This window comes from Dioscorea cayenensis, chromosome 4 (assembly GCF_009730915.1).
Source record: "Dioscorea cayenensis subsp. rotundata cultivar TDr96_F1 chromosome 4, TDr96_F1_v2_PseudoChromosome.rev07_lg8_w22 25.fasta, whole genome shotgun sequence".
Classification (NCBI taxonomy): Eukaryota; Viridiplantae; Streptophyta; class Magnoliopsida; order Dioscoreales; family Dioscoreaceae; genus Dioscorea; species Dioscorea cayenensis.
In genome coordinates, this window is record NC_052474.1 from 4,513,645 (window position 1) to 4,535,236 (window position 21,592).

General features: G+C 34.2%; 2 protein-coding genes across 2 annotated transcripts; both read left to right on the forward strand.

Annotated features, from left to right (window-relative positions):
- The first annotated feature begins 157 nt into the window (after positions 1 to 157).
- On the forward strand, positions 158 to 9,489 carry LOC120258860 (subtilisin-like protease SBT3.5). The gene is made up of 10 exons (XM_039266312.1): positions 158 to 1,223; positions 1,310 to 1,401; positions 1,482 to 1,579; positions 1,667 to 1,822; positions 1,900 to 2,522; positions 7,344 to 7,405; positions 7,479 to 7,745; positions 8,102 to 8,231; positions 8,389 to 8,560; positions 8,655 to 9,489. The coding sequence occupies exons 1-10, from the start codon at positions 1,125 to 1,127 to the stop codon at positions 9,194 to 9,196; spliced, it is 2,241 nt and encodes a 746-aa protein (XP_039122246.1). The 5' UTR covers positions 158 to 1,124; the 3' UTR covers positions 9,197 to 9,489.
- A 2,174-nt stretch (positions 9,490 to 11,663) lies between these two features.
- On the forward strand, positions 11,664 to 13,088 carry LOC120258149 (subtilisin-like protease SBT3.5). Its single transcript, XM_039265500.1, has 2 exons — positions 11,664 to 12,242; positions 12,337 to 13,088. Exons 1-2 carry the CDS (start codon positions 12,146 to 12,148, stop codon positions 12,531 to 12,533), a joined length of 294 nt encoding a protein of 97 aa, XP_039121434.1. The 5' UTR covers positions 11,664 to 12,145; the 3' UTR covers positions 12,534 to 13,088.
- The last annotated feature ends 8,504 nt before the right edge of the window (positions 13,089 to 21,592 follow it).

Sequence of the window (21,592 nt, forward strand, 5' to 3'; positions counted from 1 at the left end):
AACGATCAATCATAATCTTACATGTCACCAACATCGTAATAACCGAGCAATAAAACATTTGACTTATATATATAAGTGAGTGAGAGTTTAATTCCTTTCCAATACACGATTAATGTTTAAATACAATGTGTGATTCGTTCAAATTTTTTTTTTTTTTTTTAATTAAATGTGGATAAATCACAGATTTATTGAACTAAAAACGAAGGTACAAGGATAAAGCCAACTCTTACCAGAGGTGAGGAGGAGCAGGGAAATAAGTAAAAAAACAGAGCAAGCAGAGAAAAAAAACTAAGTAAACGAAAGGAGCCGTCTGGCATCTCAGACCTACTTAGACAAACGTCGAAATTCTTTAATTGTCGCAATAAAAATTACTTTAATGTTACATAACTTTTCATTATTTTCAATGCTAATTGAAAATAACTTTAGTAGCCAAAAGTTCGGAGTCAAGTAGCATTGGCCTCACTACAAAAAAAAATGAATGTAAAACTTTCAAGTATTTCGCATTCAAACTTTACTAGATATGACTAATAAACAGATTTCTTATTGTGGGTTTGAGTTTATAACTCACATCATGTGTCACTAAATGAAGGTATATGGATTGGACGTTTAATTCTCACCCTATGCACATATTCCTTAATAGGCTCATATCCATTTGACTAACAATCTTACTGTATTGGTAAAAAATAAAATAAAATAAAATAAAATAAATAAAATGAAGCAGGTTTTTCTTTTGCATTTAAACCCCAACAAGTCCTAGTTGCCGTCTCTGAATTGGCTTGTAGACATTTTTTATATTTTTTTTTAAAGTTTTTTCTTTTTCAAAAAAGAAGAAAAAAAAGCAGAATCATTGGAAACTTGGAGCCCAACTACTAAATACGAAGTTTGATGTTATTCATCAGTATAGACTTTAGATAACAATCTGAACATCTAGAACCCTGATTCACCATTTTCTACAGTTGACTCTGAACCACATGATCTTATCATCTCCATATTTCTCAAAAACAAAATAGACTCTGAAACTAGGCTGTTTGATCCACTTAGAGGCACGTGTATCAGGTTAATTACTTGTTTAATGTGACTATAAGTATGAGTAGATGTAAAGCTAAGTTGATCCAAAGCCAAAAATGACCCTCCAATCTTCTCCTCAATCTCTCTACCTTCTTGCATTAATCACTCTGAGTAGTCTGAACCTTTTGCATTTGAAAGCTGAAGCTTCAAGCAAAGTAAGTGTTTTTAATTTCTCTCATTCTTATTTCTTGGGATTAATGTTTATTATATCTATACTCACTGATTTTGCTTAATTTTGTAGTTGTATGTTGTGTACTTGGGAGAGAAGCAACATGAGGATCCGAATGTTGTGGCTGCAGATCACCATGACATGCTCACTGCACAGCTGGGAAGGTACATAACTTATTTGGTTCATTCTCAATCCATTTAATAAGCAGACACTGAAGTTAATTACAAGATCTCCATATTGACAGCAAGGAGGAAGCTCTGAGTTCCATTCTCTACAATTACAAGCATGGGTTCTCAGGCTTTGCAGCAATGCTTACAGAATCTCAGGCAAAAACTATCGGAGGTTCTTAAAAATCAATATTATCCTATTCCTGATCATGATTTGGCTTTTTTTCTAAACTTATAAGTTGGATTTATGCATACAAAACAGAGTTACCGGAAGTAATGAGCATCAGGCCAAGCCGAACCTATAAAATTCAAACCACAAGAAGTTGGGACTACCTTGGATTACACTACAACGAACCAAAAGGACTGCTACATGACAGTCACCAGGGAGAAGACATCATAATTGGAATGGTTGATACTGGTATATCAACTAATTAATATATACTTCCGTGCAAAACTTAGGCCTCACCAATTTGATCAAATATATGTAATGTGTAGGGATATGGCCAGAGTCTCCGAGCTTCAGCGATGCTGATTTGGGGCCAATACCATCACGATGGAAAGGAATTTGCCAGACTGGACAAGCCTTCAATAGCAGCAATTGTAACCGAAAAATCATCGGAGCTCGGTGGTACACAATGGGTGTGGATCCAGAGCAACTCAAAGAAGAGTACTTATCTGCCAGAGCCTTCAACAATCATGGAACGCACACAGCGTCGACAGCCGCGGGGGTTCTTGTGAGGAACGTGAGCGCGCACGGTCTGGCTGCGGGTGCAGCGCGTGGAGGAGCACCGCGCGCGCGGTTGGCGATATACAAAACGTGCTGGGGAAGCAATGGAGATTGCTCTGAGGCGGCAGTGTTGAAAGCCATAGATGATGCGATACACGATGGGGTTGACGTGCTATCTTTGTCGATTGGTCCGGTTGGAGGAAAAGGGTACCTTGAGGGTTCTTTGAATGCGGTGGCGAAAGGGATTACTCTTGTTTTTGCAGGCGGGAATGGGGGTCCAGCTACGCGGAATTTAATCAATGAACTTCCATGGGTGATCACTGTGGCGGCTTCCACCATTGATCGCTCTTTCCCTACCGTCATCACTCTCGGAAATGGTCAGAAGTTGGTGGTACGTCTTTATCATTATAATTGCTAATTGCTATTATATGTGTCCTTGAACGTACTACTCTGGTTTCGCCTATTCTGATCATCCATCAACAAAGCATAGCATGTGAAATTCATATTATTAGTTTCTTTTATTATTATTATTATTATTATATATAATATATGGGTAAGGTACATTTACACACAGATTCATTGTATTTTAATCACGAGAAAACCAAACTTTTGACTTATAAGCATAAGAGATTATTTATCCTCCAACAATTGCACGAACGAGTGTGTAATGTGTATGATATTTTGATAAAATGGACAATCATACTTAAGAAATAGATACATCACCAAAAATTGATCACACTATACTCTCCTAAATAAATTCTCATAATCAATTTTTTTTTTTTTTTAACACTACTATGTTTGGCGTGTTTCAAATTTTATCTAATAAAAATCTTTATAAAACACATCATTTGTAATGATGCGTTTTATTAATTAGATCAAATGTCTTTCGTAATTGAAGTGTTTTTTTTGTTTTTTATTTTGTTTTTTTTTAAATAGATAATTTATTAATTTATTAATATATTTTTTTTCACACTATTATATTTGGCGTGTTTCAAATTTTGTCTAATAAAAATTTTTATAAAACACACCATTCGTAACGATGTGTTTTATTAATTAAATCAAATATCTTTGATAATTGAAGTGTATAAATCACAATTGAAAAAAAGTGGATAAACCACATGCATTAACTGAAAATAAGTCCAAACAACATCCACTAGAAGTGGAGCAAAAACAAAGTACAAGATAACAAGGTCGAAACAAAATAACATAACAAGACCCCTAACCCACCCAAAGGTTAGGGTCAAAAAATCACTGACTACTCAGCTTTGTCTTCCTCGCCGGATCTTGGCTGGTCATTCAGGAAGTCCAGGCTGCGTTTAGCAGACATCGCTGAATCCTCCAATCTTGGCTTCTTTTTATCTGGTACTGCATTCAACCAAAGTAGAAACATATGAATACATTTGCATAATACAGATTTACATGCAGAGTATGTATCCCTAAAAATGCGAGCATTTCTTTCTAGCCAAATGTTCCACATTAAAGCACGGATAATGAGGTCCCCCGCATCTCTCACATGAGAAGAGAGTTTGGGCCTCCAAGATCCCCAAAGAGCATGAACTGACTGTGGAGGTGACGGTAATCGAAAAATTGGAATGAGAGAATTCCAGATAAACGTGGCAAATGGGCAGGAAAAGAATAAGTGATCAACAGTTTCAATGCCTGCGTTACACATAACACATGTTGCAGTGGGGAGTCTGTTACATCCTCGTGCTGCCAGCTTATCTAGAGTGAGGATACTATTGTCCCAAGCTAGCCAACTAAACACACAAATTTTTTTTGGACAAGGACTCTTCCAAATCAAATTGGTGGTCTTACACATGACCCCCCCCGTGTCTAAGAAAACCGTAGAACGATTTGACTGTGTATCTTCCATTTGCCGTAAGACTCCACTTTTTGCTATCTCTCAAACCATGTGTGTTTGGGACACTGCTACTTAAGAGCCCAATTGTAGAGAGAGTCCCGTCTACGAACCAAGGAGATTGTAATAAATGAGCCAGATTTTGAACTGTATCAAAGGGGCGATTGGAGAGGATGAACTGCTCTGGCCAAAGTAACATTGGCGCACGATTCTCCACCCATTTATCAAGCCAAAAAAGAGTGGAGTCCCCATTGTGTACAATTGAAGAAATACAATTTCTAAAGGCAGGAAGACATTGTAAGAGGCCATTCCAGATAAATGACCTTCTTTGTGGGGGGCGATTATGGAGATTCCAAAGCGGGGAATTTTGGAAATAATTATAAAGAATTATCTCTCTTCCACACCAAGGTACTCCGGTGGTAAATTTCCACCACCATTTCCCTAAGAGTGCAAGATTGAAGTCATCTAAATTTAGAATTCCCCAACCCCCATGTTCTCTGGGTCTGCAGATACGATTCCAACTGACTAAACGCATCTTAGGTTTATCAATTTCTGCACCTGACCAAAAGAAATCCCTCCTAATCCTATCAATAGCTTTGATAACCCAAGAGGGAAGTCTAAAAATGGACATCCAATAGGTTGGGACGGCAGAAAGAACAGAGTTGACGAGTGTTAGTCGTCCACCTAGAGATAAAAGCTTGGATTTCCAAGAAGTTAATTTAGAACGAATTTTTGCAATTAGAATCTCCCAGTCTTGCCTACGAGGTCTTTTGCCAGAGATTGGCACACCGAGGTAAAATACCGGGAGAGTACCCCTTGTACAGTTGAGTGTCCTTGCTAGATGGTTATCAGGTAATTGAATACCTGAGGATTCAAATAAACATGTTTTATGGAAGTTGATCGCTAGCCCAGACATGCCTTGAAAAAGCAACAGAATGAGTTTAATGATTCTCAAGTCCTCAACACCGCCTGCTGTCACGATTAGCAGGTCATCTGCGTATTGTAAATTGCACATTTTGCCCCAATTCCCGATAGGTACTCCATACAAAATCCCTGAGTTCAAAGCATGATTGAACATAAGGCTTAGGACGTCAGTAACTAGGGCAAAGAGAATGGGTGAAAGTGGATCTCCCTGTCTCAGCCCACGAAGGTATCTAACATATCCATTCTGTTCGCCATTTACAATAAAGTTAGCTTTTGAGGACAGGAGAATTGCTTTGACCCATCCAATCCACTTTGATCCAAAACCATAAGCATGCATAAGTTCCACTAAAAATTCCCAATTTACCATGTCGAAGGCTTTAGCAAAGTCAACTTTAACTATATGCCCTTTGATGCGTCGCTTTTTGTAGGCTAAAGATGAGCTCTTCCGCCGCCATGATGTTGTCAAGAATGCATCTTCCTTTGATGAAAGCGGATTGGGAATGATCAATGATGGAGTCGATGATCTTGCTTAGTCTATTTGCCAAAATTTTGGAGAGGATTTTAAGAACAGAATTTATAAGACTAATTGGCCGAAAATCACTTGGGTTTTTCCGGGTTATCAAGTTTAGGAATTAGCGTAATGCTCGCCCAATTGATTCTTTTCCGAGTTAGCCGTTCCATCGTAAAAATCCAAAGACGGAGATTGAGAATGTCACTTTCACGATGGACCAATATTTTTGGAAGAAAGAAATCGGGAAACCATCTGGTCCCGGGGCTTTGTCTGCTCCTAGATCGAATGTGGCTTGCTTAATCTCTTCTCTTGAGAATGGGAATTCTAGGGGTGTGAGATCTACCCTCTGCTTTTTCCTCTTAAGAGCGTGTTCCAAGAGAATAAGAAGCGGAACCCCTCATTTGATCCAAAATAAGATCGAAAATGATTAGCAAAGGTTCAGCCTCTAACTCCTTTGATCCTTCCACCAAATTGTTGTTAACTAGAAGTCGTGGGATGTAATTCCTGTTGAGCCTTCCATTCGCAAAAGCATGAAAGAATTTAGTGTTTTCATCTCCTTCTTTGACCCATTTGACTCTAGATCTTTGACGCCAGTATATCTCCTCTTGTTTGAGTAGGGTGTTAAGAGAAGTAAGCAACTCATTTTGTCTTTGATTCTCCTCAAGAGTTAGACTCCTGATCTCCTTTATGAGATCAAAACCATCCAGTTCATTAAGAATTCCGAGCTTTTTCAATTTTATTGACCCAAAGCTAACTTTGGCCCACTCCCTTAGTTTTACTTTTAGTCTCTTGAGTTTTTTTGCTAGGATGAAAGCCCCGCAACCTTCCGGAGCATTCTCCAACCACCATTCTTGAATAAGTTCCCCAAATTATTCTCCAAGAACCACACTTGCTCGAATCAAGCGCTTGACCTTAGGGAAGAAAAAAACACCGACTTCCAACCTTAAAGGAACATGATCGGATCCCTAATCTCGGGAGGCTTGTTTGATGAACTCTAGGAAAAAAGAGATCCAAGTCGGATTAACAAGAAAACGATCGAGGCGAACCCAAGTTGAGTCGATTTGACCGTTGGTCCAGTGTGAATTTTTCTCCCAACCAAAGGTGGTTCACATAGATTGAGGTCATTTAGAAGGTTACGAGCGGAGTTGATATCTACTAGATTGGGGACACCCCCATTCTTGTCACTGACTGAAAAAATAGCGTTAAAGTCGCCACAAATAACCCAAGGTAAATCGGCTTTGGCATAATCTTATTTCTTCCCAAAAAACTTCCTTCAGGTGTCTATAGTTGGGTCCGTACACTGTTGTGCATACCCAATGGGAATTATCGGAGACATTGGTAAATTCCACCGAAAGGCAGAAAGACCCAGTGAAGAGCACCTTCCCCTTTCTAAGTGTCCCATTCAACCCTATTATAATCCCCCCCGAAGAGCCAATGGCAGGCACAAAAGCAAATTGATCTAACCTCATGCCGCCAATGGCTCTCCAACAAGCTTGGTTAATATCCTCGAGTTTTGATTCTTGGATGCAAACTACATCCACAAAGTGTAAATCAAAAAAATCCTTGACTAAAAATTTCTTGGCCGGTCTCCCGAGCCCCCTAACGTTCCACGAAATGATGTTCAAATTCATGACAATAGAGAGAAACCTAAAGAGACAACCACCTAGGTTGTCTCAGTTGGGCTCACAAATGGAGCCACATGACTGTTTTCCAAGTTTTTAATATGTTCAAAACATGCCACCTTATGCCCATTTTGATCAATAAGTTCAACACCACATGCATTATTATTTTAAATAAAAAAATGCTATATTTAATATTTGATTTTATAGTTATAAATTTATATAGTTGACTCCACTTTATAAATATATATATATAGTTGACTGTGTGATGAAATCCTCATGTATCTGACTACACTACAGGGTCAAGCAATCTACTATCAACCCACAAATATCTCCTTCAAGCCATTATATTTTGGAGGAAGGTACCGAAAATTAATTAGCACTTATATATAATAATTATCATTCTTCTAAGCTAAATATGTGTTTCCTTTGCAGTTGCAGTGTTGATTCTTTAAATAACACAGATGTTGTTGGGAGTATTGTTCTATGTTCACCTGCGGAGATTATTTCATTCAGTCCGCGATATGATCCTTACATAGCCGCCAATAATGTGATTAAAGCAAATGGGGCGGGAATCATATACGCAATGTACACCACCAACCTACTTTTCTTTTTTGAAAGCTGCAATAATTATCTTGTCATATGTGCTATAGTGGATTTTGGGATAGCAAGAGAAATCCAAAAATATGGAAACATTACCAGGTTGGATATCTTCCTTTCTTGTTTCTATGGTAAACATAACCATCGATTAAAGTGTATGTTTCATATTGAGTATTAAGATTATTATATATATACTGTTCATATACTATTTACCCGGGATTCCTATATTATTCTCATACTGTACATATATTGTACATTCGGGTTCCAGTACTGTTTAGTACTGTTTATTTTCATAAAAAATTGCGTTTGTCGTCTATTATTCAAAAAAAAAATGATTATTATATATATAGATAGATAGATAATCCTGTTTTCAATTATATTTATCTTATAAAAAATATGTACATAAATATTCCATGTAGTTCAAATTTATTTATTAATGTTTTTATTTATTTATTTAGTTTGGAAGGTACTAAACCAATGATCAAGGTGAGTCTGACAAGAGATGTTGCTGGGCAAAGAGTTCCTTCACCAAACATTGCCTTCTTCTCATCAAGAGGACCAAGTGCCTTATTCCCGGAGTTACTCCTGGTATTTATTATAGGAGAGTCTCCATAGTTTCAACATGCTTAAAATAAACTCTGACGAAATTAATTAACTTTGGTATAACTGATCAATGAGAAAAAGTTATTAGTATATCTTTTATATTAACGCTTCTTAAACAACATGTTCTCATTTTAATATATAGCCAGATATTGCCGCACCTGGAGTTTCAATTGTGGCCGCAATGCGGGACTCTTATGATTTTCTAAGTGGAACGTCTGTGGCATGCCCTCACATTTCTGGGATTGTTGCACTTTTGAAGTCACTCCATCCTTCTTGGTCTCCTGCAGCTATTAAATCAGCATTGGTTACAACCGGTGAGACACACTCCATTCCTAATCATTCTATTTTATTCTCTTTCTGGCTATAAAAGTTCATTATAAAACGTTGGTTAAATGTTGTCAACTGTAGCATCAATCACAAATGAGCATGGATGGCCAATAGAGGCAGAGGGACTGCCAAGAAAGCTTGCTGACCCTTTTGACTTTGGTGGTGGACATGTCAACCCCAATAAAGCAGCTGATCCAGGTCTCATCTATGATATTGATCCAAAAGACTATCTCAAGTACTTCAATTGTTCAATTGGCATTCCAGATGCTTGTGATTCAACAAAGCCTCTGTACTACTTGAATTTACCATCTATCTCCATTCCTAACCTCAAGTCTACAGTCACTGTTTGGAGAACAGTTACCAATGTTGGCTCAACTAATGCCGTATATAAAGCTATCCCTGAGTCACCAGTGGGTGTTGAAATGGTTGTTGAACCTCCAGTTTTGGTCTTCAATTGCACTCACAAGGTGCAAACTTTTAAAGTGGAATTCACGGCCGTATTTAAGATGCAAGGAGATTATAAATTTGGTAGCTTGACTTGGTATGACAAAGATGATCACAGAGTTAGGATTCCAATTGCTATTCGGATTGTGATCCAGGATTTCTTTTCTGATGCTTCCTAAACTAATTCTGGGCATGCTTGCTTCCTACTTGTTGATTGTGTACTATGCTGCTGAATAAAGTCTGGAAATGAATAAAGTTGTTTAAATAATAAGTACTTGGCTTCCAATTCCACAGAAATCATGCTGAAAATGCCTTTTTGGGAATCAAATCTTCGACATTTCTTGGGAGGAAAATAAACTATTATTCTCCTATAGCAGGATGGTTTACGATGAAAATGCTTCTGCAATAATTATATAATAGTAATTTTCTTGTAGAGAAAGAAGATTCAGAAGATCAGGGACTGAAGACTATTTAAAATTAAAAAAATTAAACAGTGTAGTCAAATTATAAAGAAGAAAAGTGTAAAAGAACTAGTCTTTATTAATAAAATTGTGATTTATCTATTTTTATAAAAAAAAACAAAGAGCTTGTCATCTTTTTCTGCTTGGCTATAATTCTTGCAGATTTCAGATTCATCACTGTGACAGGCTTCATGGTTATTAAGGTTGTACCAAGCATGGCCACCAAAGCCTCTGCCTTGTTGTCGACGCTGGAGCAGTGCCGAGAGAGGAGCCTGAAGCCTAATAAAGTATACTATATATGTGATTGTGTTAGGTTTGTGGATATGTTGAAGAATGTTGCTAACAGAATTGCATGGAGACATCCTGAGACGAACAATAGCATTGATCATTTGCATTAAGTCAATCACTGGAGTAACTCATTCATGGAGACTGCAACCACTATGTTTTGCTGTATTTGGTCCTCTAATTATGGGATGTCTCTGTTTTATAGAGACCTTAATTTTCCTATATGGATCATGGAAGCTAGTTATGCTGAGAGTTCTGCTTTTTAGGTCATTCTTCCTCTTCAGCAACTCAGTAGCTCATTTAACATTAAATTATTATTATTATTATTATTATTATTATTATTATTATTATTATTAAAAAAAAGGTCCTTGTTTGTTAATGTTTGCCTGAGTCTTGCTTGCATTCAGAATTGATAATGGCAGTAATCTGTGCCTATCTTGTTTAACTAAAAACATACATCCTCTGTGCCTATCTTGTTTAACCAGAGAAACGCATCCTCTTAAATTCACATATAGCGTATATTTTTTCCAGTGTTGATTGGCGAGTCTCTAGATAGTTAGAGTAAACACAATTGTGTGACAATTGATCAACCATAGAATCTTATTTCATTTTTCATTATTTCTTCATTGCTGATGGAAAACAATTGAACTGGATATTTCTGGTTTGACGAGTCCTGGTTTTTGGTTTTGAATAGGTTGTGCCGTTGTAGAATTATAGGACTCTTGGAACTAAAGACCAAGTTTGTTGCAATAAGCATAACACTCTTGACTTTTTATAAGATTGAATGTGAAGACTTATTTGGAAGCCCAAGCACTAAATACCAAGTTTGTTGCTATTCATCAGCATTAACTTTGGATGACAAACTGAATATGTGATTCACTGATTTTTAATGTTGACTCTAAACCACCCTGTTCTTATCTTCTCCATATTCTTCAAAAAAGAAAATGTTGACTTCAAAAATTACATGGTTAGATCCGCTTAGAGACACATGCATCAATCTATTACTTGGAAAACTGTCTGTAATCCTAATCCTAAAGATATTCTGATATTCTTACATGGAATCCAAGGTTTGATATCTCTATCGGCTCTTTCCCTTACATGTGTTGTAGTAGATTTTGAGATGGCCAGCCAAATCGTGAACTATTATAACATCATCATCACAAGGTACAAATTCCTTGCTTATTGAGTTCATTGCAATCCAAATTGTATTGTATCTCTTAGCCGCGGTTTGATTCATTATTGCCATTATGTGATAATCTAAAAAAAAAAATACTACTTTTAGCAGGATAGCATATAACAGTGGTAATATTGAAATATATTTTAGACAAATATGTTATTTAGGGGCCTTTTGTTTATGTATCGTTTTTTTTGCTTGTTATTGTTGTTTGCCCACTTCTTGTGACTCTTTTGTGGAGCTTCGGCTTCTGGACCAAGTGTCTGTTTCGCTTTATTTATGGTTTATCCACTTAAAAAAATGTCATTTCCTTTACAAATTAATTTTTAATATATATTTTTGTATATATATATATACATATATATGCACATATAATGTCTATATCGCTATGTGTGTGTATATACATTTATATTTATATATATTTATAAATATGCATATTTATATGTATATATGTATGTATATTCATATATACATGTATATAAATATACTTATAAATAAATATATGTACATATATAAATATATAGTTATATATGTATGTACATTATATATATATAGTTATATACATATATGTATATATAAAGCCGTTCTTTTATGTATGAAGTCCATGTAACTCTGGATCTCTAGTTATAGTGTTTTGCCGTTTTTTCTGAATCACTTGGATAGTTGTAATTTTTTTTTTTTGAGGTAAATATGGATAAACCACATATTTATCAAAAGTAAAGGAATGACAGTACAAAGAAAAAACCTTTCACCAGAAGTGAAAAGGTACAAAGTACAACAGGAAAATACATAAAATGAGCATAATAATAAAAGAGGGGGAGAGAAAATCTAGATAGACGGAAGACACTATCTGGCATCTCAGACCTGCCTAAACAAAAGGAGCATCTACTCCTGAGCTATATCATGACAGTTGTAATTCAGTTGTGGTAACCCACTTTTTTTAAAATATATATATATATATATATATATGATGTTGCCGAAAAAAAAAAAAAGTTCTTTTACCAAAAAGTGTGGCTTTCTCATCAAGAGGGCCAAGCATCATGTCGCCCGAATTGCTTAAGGTGCAAACAAACAGTAAAATTTTGTTGCTGCCATTGTGTAATACTCAGGCTAATGTAGTTTCTTTTGAATAGCCTGATATTGCCGCACCTGGAGTTTCAATCTTGGCAGCAATACGAGACTCTTACAATTTTCAAAGTGGAACGTCCATGGCATGGCCTTATATTTCCGGCATTGTTGCTCTCTTAAAGTCACTTCATCCTTCATGGTCCTCTGCTGCTATTAAATCAGCATTGGTTACAACTGGTGAGACACATTCCATCCCTAATCTTACTATTTTATCATCCTTCTGGCCTTAAAAGCTCATTATGCAACTTTCCTTAAATGTTGTTAAGTGTAGCAACAATCACAAATGAGCACGGGTGCACAATAGAGGCAGAGGGTCAGCCAAGGAAGATTGCTGACCCTTTTGATTTCGGTGGTGGGAATGTGAACCCTGTTAGGGCTGCAGATCCATGTCTCATCTTTGATATTGATCCAAAAGACTATCTCAAGTACTTGGATCGCTCGCTCAATTGGCATTCCAGATGCTTGTGATTCAACAAGGCCTCTGTACCACTTGAACTTAATTACCATCAGTGGCAATTCCCAACCTCAAGACAATAATCAGTATTTGGAGAACAGTAACTAATGTTGGCTCAACTGATGCTGTATAATATGAAGCTATCCCTGAACCTCCAGTGGGTGTTAAAATGGTTGTTGAGCCTCTAGTTTTGATCTTCAATTGCAAGGAGATTACACATTTGTTAGCTTGACTTGGTGTGATAAAGATGGCCACAGTGTCAGGATGCCAATCGCTGCTCTAATAGTGATCCAGGATTTCTTTGCAGACACCTCCTAAAATGATTCTGCAGGACAATCTTGCTTCCTACTCGATCGATCGTTAATAAAGTAAGGAAATTAATAAAAAAGTTGTTTGAAAGATATGCACTTTGTGCTCAATTCCACAAAATTTATGACCAAAAATGATTCTCAATTAATAATATAATCCGTAAGTTTCCATTACAATAAGATTTACAAGATCAGTGGTTGCGTATATTTGAAAAAAAATAATAATAAAAATAAAAGAAAGGACAAATATATTTCCATAGTCACTGTGGAACAAGCGTCTCAAAGCAGAAGAGACCATCAAACTCCGGAGCTACGCAAGGCCTCCTCTGCTTCTTGTCTTGATGATCCTTCTTTGGTGCTCCTCCAACTTCACTAGTATTCTTCTCATCAGCACTCCTCAACGGCTTTGTCTTCGTCTTCGTCCAGCCAACCGAGAAGATATCCGCCGGTGCCGAACTGAGAATTGAGAAAGCAAGAAGCCTTTCCATTATTACAAAGAAGGAAGAGAACTAACTGCTAACGATGTAGGTGTTGTTGAACTGATAATGGATTTTGGATGGAAGGAAAGACAAGAAAGGGTGTTCATTTTATAGAGAGAAAGAGGTAGACTTGGTCATCATGATTTTCAGGAAGGAGAGACGTAAAAGTTGGTTCACTGACCGAAGGAAGGACGGCTATATTCAAAGGAATCCAGAAACTCCACGGAACCACCGGAACTTTCCCTGAAGAAAAGGGTACATGATTGGAATCCATAACATTCCACTTGGGATTCAACGTCACTAGTCGGCACGCCGTGTGGGACTTTGCTTTTGTTCCAATGTTCATATCTATCTTGATCTAATGAGATAAAAAGGAAGCTGAGGTACCTCTGCTTTTATCTTTTTCAATGGGTTATGATTCATCCCTTTTTTGTGAAAAATAATATATATATATATATATATATATATATATATATATATATATATATATATATATATCGTAAGAAGATAAAATAAAAAGAAAAAAAATAGCTGCTTTTATCTTTTTCAATGGATTATTATTCATCCTTTTTTTTAAAAAAAAATAATATATGTATGTGTGTCTCGTAAGAAGATAAAATAAAAAGAAAAAGAAATAAAAAAAAAATATGTTTTTGATTTTAAAACTTTAACAAGTCTATATAGTCATAAGTTCAAAGGATTTGGGGGATAAATTAATGTATCACTGTAAAAGGGAATTCATTAGCCATCCACTGACTTCGGTCAGTGGACTGTGGTAGCTCAGGTCATAGTCATATTTAGATTTTTTTAATTCATTGAATGAGTCTCACTTTGAATCTTCCTGAACTCTAATATTCAGCACATGACCATTTGCTCCTAACAATGAGGCATTAATTCTATAAATCCAGGTCAAGAGCAATGGCAATAGAGTAATTAAATAGTTGTAAATTAGGGCTGAAATAATATTAATGTTTAATTATAGAAAAATTTCAAGATAATATAAACAAGTTATTACACACTGGCTTTAATATTATTACAGTATGCAATAAACTCCTCCAAAAATATGTATGTAATTGTAAGTAGGGAAGAGAAGGAAATTAAGGGTTAAAAAAAAAAATGTAAGGATGGTATTTATTACTGATTCGACTCAAAAGATGCCTGCCAAGTGTCAAATATCAATATATATATATACACACACATTTACAATGCAAATCTCAATAAAATGCTACGAAAAGCTAATACAGTTGGGTAGAATATCAAAATCAACATGTGAAAATGATGTCATAAAATCAAAACTGTCATTGTAATTGTATTTTCAACTGTAATACTAGTGTTTATTAAATATTAAGCAAAACTTTTGAACTTAAACATTGAATCTAACCAAAACTCCTATTTTTTATTAAAAAAATTATAATATTTTATAATTTTTTTTTAAAAAAGTGAATAAATAATGATTATTAACTGAAAAGAAGTCTAAACAACATCCACTAAAAGTCTAAACAACATCCACTAAAAGTGGAGCCAAAAAAAAAATACAAAAAAAATAAAAATATAATTTTTAAAATTCTCCTATACTCAAATAATTTATAAAAATTCCATTAATTAAAGAAAGGAAGTAAAAATATAATTTTCTCAAATATCCCAAACAATTTTTCTTTTGAGAAATACAAATATTTGTCAACTACAATTTTGGTCTAAAAAAAAAATTTATTTAACAAAAACTTTTCAAGTAGTACAACGTCATCTTTGCTTTATGATGCTTTTTTTTTTACTTGAAACTTTATAATGTTTCTCAACCTCTTAAAATTTACAAGATCCAAACATATAAAATAAAAACAAAGGCCAAAAAGAAAAACAGTTATTATTCCTGTTCAGTGTCAGACCAGAGTCTCGAAACAGTGAAGCCCATCAAACTCCGGAGCCAACTGTGAGCCCCACCCCTTAAATTAGATTCTAACCTTCATTTTTCAATCAGAACCATTGATTTAAAAGATTTTAAAACCCTTGCTCTTATCCGGTTACCAAATATCACGATCTGATTGCAGCTCCACTGCCATGATCTCTTATAAAAAAAAAAACCCCTAGCCCTCTTTTCCTTTGGTGGTGCCGGCGGCAAGGACAAGTGGATCTTCTTCTCGAGAGTTGTTTTGCTTCTTTCAAAGTAGGATCTTTAAGTTTTGTGCAATTATTATTGATACCGGTTGGCTCTAGATTTCTTTCTTTCTGAAACCCTAAAATTTGTTCCTATTTGTGATTCACCTTTTAAACTTTAGATTTAGCTCTCGAGTTTCTAGGGTTTGTTCCCCAATTTGTGGTTTGAAGGAGTTTTTGTTTCTCTTTTTGATGTGTGCACTTAGGATCTTGATCATGATGTTTTTTTATGGATTAAATCACATCTCAAGGATGAGATCTTGCATGATATGTTTGATGTAATTTGAAGTATAGTTGATTGAGATACAATCTTTCGCCATGTGAAAGGAATTGCTAGTTGTTTTTAGTTTGATAGGTTTTCGATTTTCGTTTTGACTATAGCAGTAAAATTCTCTCCGATTTTAAGGATATTAGAGGAAGAATTTGAAGGAGAGTAAAATATAAAAGTTGTATATTGTTACCCTAAATACCGCAAAAATTTCGGGATTTTTATGCATCTATAGTCCGTGAGATATAGCCTTATTAATATAATTGTCTCGGATGATATTTACATGCAGAACTTGAAGAATCATGACCAATTTTGATGATCGTGGAGATTGAATTAGATAAATTGAAAAAAAATAAGAAAAGTCGTTCATTTTTTTAGTTGTCTGATTGTCAGTAAAGTTTCATTACTTTTGGAGTTGTAGGTTGAGAGATATGCATAGTTTAAAAGTATATGTCTGAATTATAAGTTTGCAGAAATACTTGGAGATTCAATTGAATGTTACAAATTGAGTAGTACTCTAAATTATGTGAATTTCGGATATGTCATAGTGTTAGGTGTCTATTATTCCCAGAATTTTAAAATTTGTGATTTGGAAAAATATAAGTGAAGTTATTAGGGTTTTAGTACTTATTGATCATGTTGAAATTATTGATATGGCTTTTAGAGCGGGTAATGACTATTGTACCCCCACAATAATCAATATTTGGGGGTGTAGAATAATAGTTTGAAATTTTTGCATTTGTACCCTTCTAAAAAAATCTTTTATATATATATATATATATATATATATATATATATATATATATATATATATATATATATATACTATCGCTTGTTAGCCCTCGATTTTTGTTATTTAAAGTCTAATAGGATCTCTTCCCAAATATAGGACATGCCAAAGGTGTAAGGTTTGAGAGTATTTTTTTAGGGCCTGATCGTGTAAGTGTCCCACATATAAACCCTATTATATGTATATACTTGAAAAATTCAAGTTTTGTGAACTTTTGAATTTTTTTAAAGAAAATTTCGATTATTTGACATATATATTTTTGAATTATTTATTATTATTATTTTTGAAATCACTTTAAATTATTTGAAATTTTGAGTTAATGATATTTTATTTTGGATTAGAATTATCTGAAAGGTTTAAATATTTATTTTCTATTCGGATTATTTAATTTCTAAAATTTTAAATAGTTTATCTAAATATGTATTATTCCAATTATGAATTTTAGATATGTTTTTAGTTAATTTTTTATTAAAGAATATTATTATTTTTATTATCTGCTCATGTTTGTACTCCATTAACTCGGTGTATTTTTGATATGACAAAAAAATGGGATCATGTTATCAGTAAATTCTTGTACTTTTGCTTATTTTTGAATTTTTTGTTAGTTCATCGTTTTGTGAATAGAAAGTATTTTGACATGTAAACTAGTCCCCCAAATAACTTTGCAATAACCCCTCCATCGGGGTTTAAACACCCGACCGTGTCGACACGTATTTTGTTATAGAAACTATAGTTTCCCACCGTCTCGTCGGTGAAGAATATCGGCCTTTGATAATTTTTGGCTCGTGTCACCGAGGGTAAAAAAATACTAGCTTTTGATAATTTTTGTCTCGGGTCACCCAGGGATAAATATATGAATTTTTGCGATTTTTGTTTTTGTGATAGTTGTTTTGGGGGACCTATACGCCCGGCTTTTGACATCTTTGTTTACTTGAAATAATTCTGCTTTCCGATTTTTCTCATTTTGATAAATTATGATTTTTGTATAAACGATCCCAATATTTTTTTAGTGAGGGCTTCTACTCGTCACTGTCTCATAAATTTTTGTTGATATTTTTTTCGGATCGGGAGTAGAGGTCGATGGCAGATAAACTTAGAAGGATCGCTAGCCATCGCCGCTTTATTTAAACTTTATAATAAGTCCCGATTGTTGTGAGCCCTAGGTTTTATTTGAATAAGTTTTATATTTTTTTACAATCCACCCGAGTTTGATTCATTGCTTTTGCTTTTGGATCGTGATTTGGCGCCTAGATGCCTACTCTGGCTTTCGGGTCTCAGAGGTGTACGGCCGTTTGTCAGCGTCCCGGGTCCATAAAACTGGGTTCGGGGTGTGACACCAACCAAGTTCGCCCTTGCACCTTCCCTCCATATCCATGTTCCTCACCCTTCCTTTGTACTTCCTCACACTCACTATTGTCCTTCTTCATCTTCTCCTTCTTCTTATCATCATCTCTAATTCTCCAGGAGATGTTTGCTGGTCCTGAACTGAGAATAGAGAAAGGAAGAAGTCTATCCATCCAATGATATTTCTACTAACAATTGATATTACCTTGTAGTTGTTGTTGAATGAGTTGAGAGAAAGATAGAATATAAAGGTATCCTTTTATAAAGAAGACGGAAAGATGAGGTTAAAAAAGACAAGAAGGAAACAGACAAAACGTGGATGATATTTTTTTAAGAGACTTTAATTTATGCCTCATGGACGGCGTGGCGTTTGAGTGATTAGTGCCTGCCACGCGCCCAGCTTTTGGAGAACCTTATCCGAGTATTCTAGAAGCTCTTTCCTTGAAGAGTGGGAATGGTCACCCTCATTAGTGGTTTCTTTCAAATGGTCCACTTGGCGGTCATGGCTGGAATAGTGTGATCCACAACTCTCATCAACGTTTCACCCGTTTGACATGTGTTTTGTGGGAAAAATTATGACGAGTTTTCGGCGTCATGGTGGGAATCATGATTCAATAAATCTGTGGTTTATCCACATAATTTTCTTCTTTTATAAAAATAATAATATACTCCCGTGTTAGATATGGCTCATATATTTGGTAAAAGACATGCTGGAGTGAAGTAAAATTGAGGAGTTTCGCAGTATGTGGGTTAGACTTGCAGGAACAACGCCCCTGCAGTACGGTAAAAGGTAAATTTATAAACCCTAAACCCTATGGACGTCCATAGATAAAAAATCTATGGACGTCCAAATATCAGCCATTGGATCATGATCCAACGGCTGACATTGACGAACAATATTACTGTTCATTATAATGCTTCAAATAGTAATTACTGTTCATATTACTGTAGTATCTACTGTTCATCAATGTTAGCTGTTAAATCGAGATCCAACGGCTGATAATGGATGTCCATAGAGGATTGGTTCTCTAATGGATTATATATATGCATTGTATTTGTAACTCTAATTAATTCTTTCTTCTGAATTAATAAAAGGCCGCCGCTCATCAGATGTAGGCATCTCGCCGAACCTCGTTAAATCTTTATCTCCTTTTATTCTTGTGATTATTAACGTGTTTTTCTCTCAACATCCAGGAGTCTGAAAGAGTTTGCAAAATAATTTCTTCATAATTTTTTGTTAAAATATATAAATTATTTCAAATTAACTAGAAAATACTAGGAAAACACACCTTTCTTTTACAGCTGGAGAGTACATATTAAACAAGCTGATCAAAACAAATTCAATTGATTAAAAAAATTATTTATTTATATATTATTATAGAATCAAACCGAGGACTATAGCTCAATTTCTTGCGACCTGTGCTCCAGCGCATGGAGGACCGAATAGCTTGCCAAGCGATACCTAACTTAACCACTTAAGACCGTTTGATTTTGTTTTATATTTTTTTGTTTGTCATTATTGTTGTTGTCATCTTTTCCAACCCTTGTGTATATTTAGTTTATTATTTTATCTTATTTTGTTATAATCATTTTTTTTATTAGTCTATGTTCATCCGGTCTCTTTTGTTCTATGATTTTTTCAATAAAACGTTGTTTATCCATATTTATATATAAAAAAAATTATATCTCAATTTGCACATGCAATCTTGTCTTTGTTTTATTAACCACTAATTTTAATGAGACAACACCTAACTTCGGAACCAACTAAGAAGTTTTAATCCCCTTCTAATCCAATATATACGTCATTTAAGATGGATATTCCTTCATCGATAATCACTTTAATTAGAGCTAATAACTAAACGCTTGATTTGTTTGTCTTTTCTTTGTAAATGCCACATTCACCATTATTTGATTTCCATGCCATATTTGTTTCTTCTATCAGTCTTAGTGTCATGTTTTAGTTTTGTTTTTTTAAAAAATAATTGCTCCCTTTTTAAAAAAATTTAAACATTATTCTTAGTCCATCCACTTCATTTATTTCATGTGTTAAAATGCTCAAAAATTTTAAAAAATATTTATCTAAATAAATTTTTTGACGAAATATGAATTAACTACGTCAGGATCATGCACAACTATGAAATTAATACTTTAACGTATATGTGCCCTCATTTTGCATGAGGTGGGGTTTGAAGCCCCTCTTCAAAAAATATAAATACCTTACTTAAATAATTTAGTGTGAATAGATTAATAGGTTATTGGTTATACTTAAATAAATTATGAAGATTATTTCAAAGTATAACTATAAAATTTATAAATTTCTATTTTCACAATTGTATGTTCTCCTCGCTCAACATATTTCTTCACAGATATAAAATATAAAATATAATTTAAATAAAACACAAAGCATATAATGAAATGGTGGCTTAACTGAATTGTTTGCATTGGATACTATCTTCTAATTTTAATTGAAAGCCCACTTGCATGTCACTTGAAAATTTGTTCAAGACTGACTATGGGCCGTGAAGTCATTTTCTTATTTCTCAGAGGTAAATAAAGAAATATTTTTTATAAAAATATCATGAAAAACAAACTTTCAGGATTATGGCCGGTCATGTTAAATGATGAATACTAATTAATTATATCATGTTAGGAATTGACTCGTTCTCGATAGTCATGAGATGATCATCTTAGGGTGATCCATTTGTCAAACATTAAAAAATACATGTTGTACACACTATTGAATTTTAACTATAACTTACGCGGTATGAAAGCAATGCAAAACCTTATAATACTCATCGTTGAAAAGCAAAACGTTTACCACTAAGTTAAGTAGGTTATCTATCACCACAAAAGATTCATCACTATAAAAATAATCAATAGAATATAATTTCCAAGCAATCCTAAGTTGTGCACATTAAATGTTGGCCTTCACTCAATCCTGATAAAATAAATAGGATCACTTCTTATGGATACATTGACAATAATTGGTTTTGGCTACCCGAGAATAGAGTCTTTACAAATAAAAATAAAGGTTAATTTGGGGACTTTATTGCTGTCATTTCATATATATATATATATATATATATATATATATATATATACATACATATGGTTATAATTATTTACGCTTTCAATGTATCTATGACGCAGCACCACAGATTTTTAGCTAGTTTGTATTATCTCACGAGAATACAATATACCATAGATAAAGTGGAGCTTGTGCATATATTATTTTGATCATGAATGGATCATAGTGAGCTACAAATATAGTGATTGATTAAAAGGCCATGAAGAGTGATTTGGCCCATTTGGGCTTATGAGGCTTATAACAAGTGTCCGCGGATATAAACTCTTTTGAAAGTATTTGGTGTGAAAACTAATGTCTGTGAAGGTCAATTCAACACGGGCGCACAAATGCACAAATAAATAACATGAATTTTATTTTATTTTTTTTATTAAAAGTATTTTAATTACTTTATTTTAACACATACTTTTTTTTTTTGAAATATTAACACATATACTTTAACTCGCACGTTTTAATTTTATTGTCTATATACACGTTGATTTTAGGGTGATATATATGGAACTACATATATATATATATATATATATATATATATATATATATATATATATATATATATATATATATTTGAAAAAAAAGATAACCCCCAATAATATTAAAAGAAAATGTCAAAGTACAAATAAGCATTAAAAAAAGTGCAAGACAAAA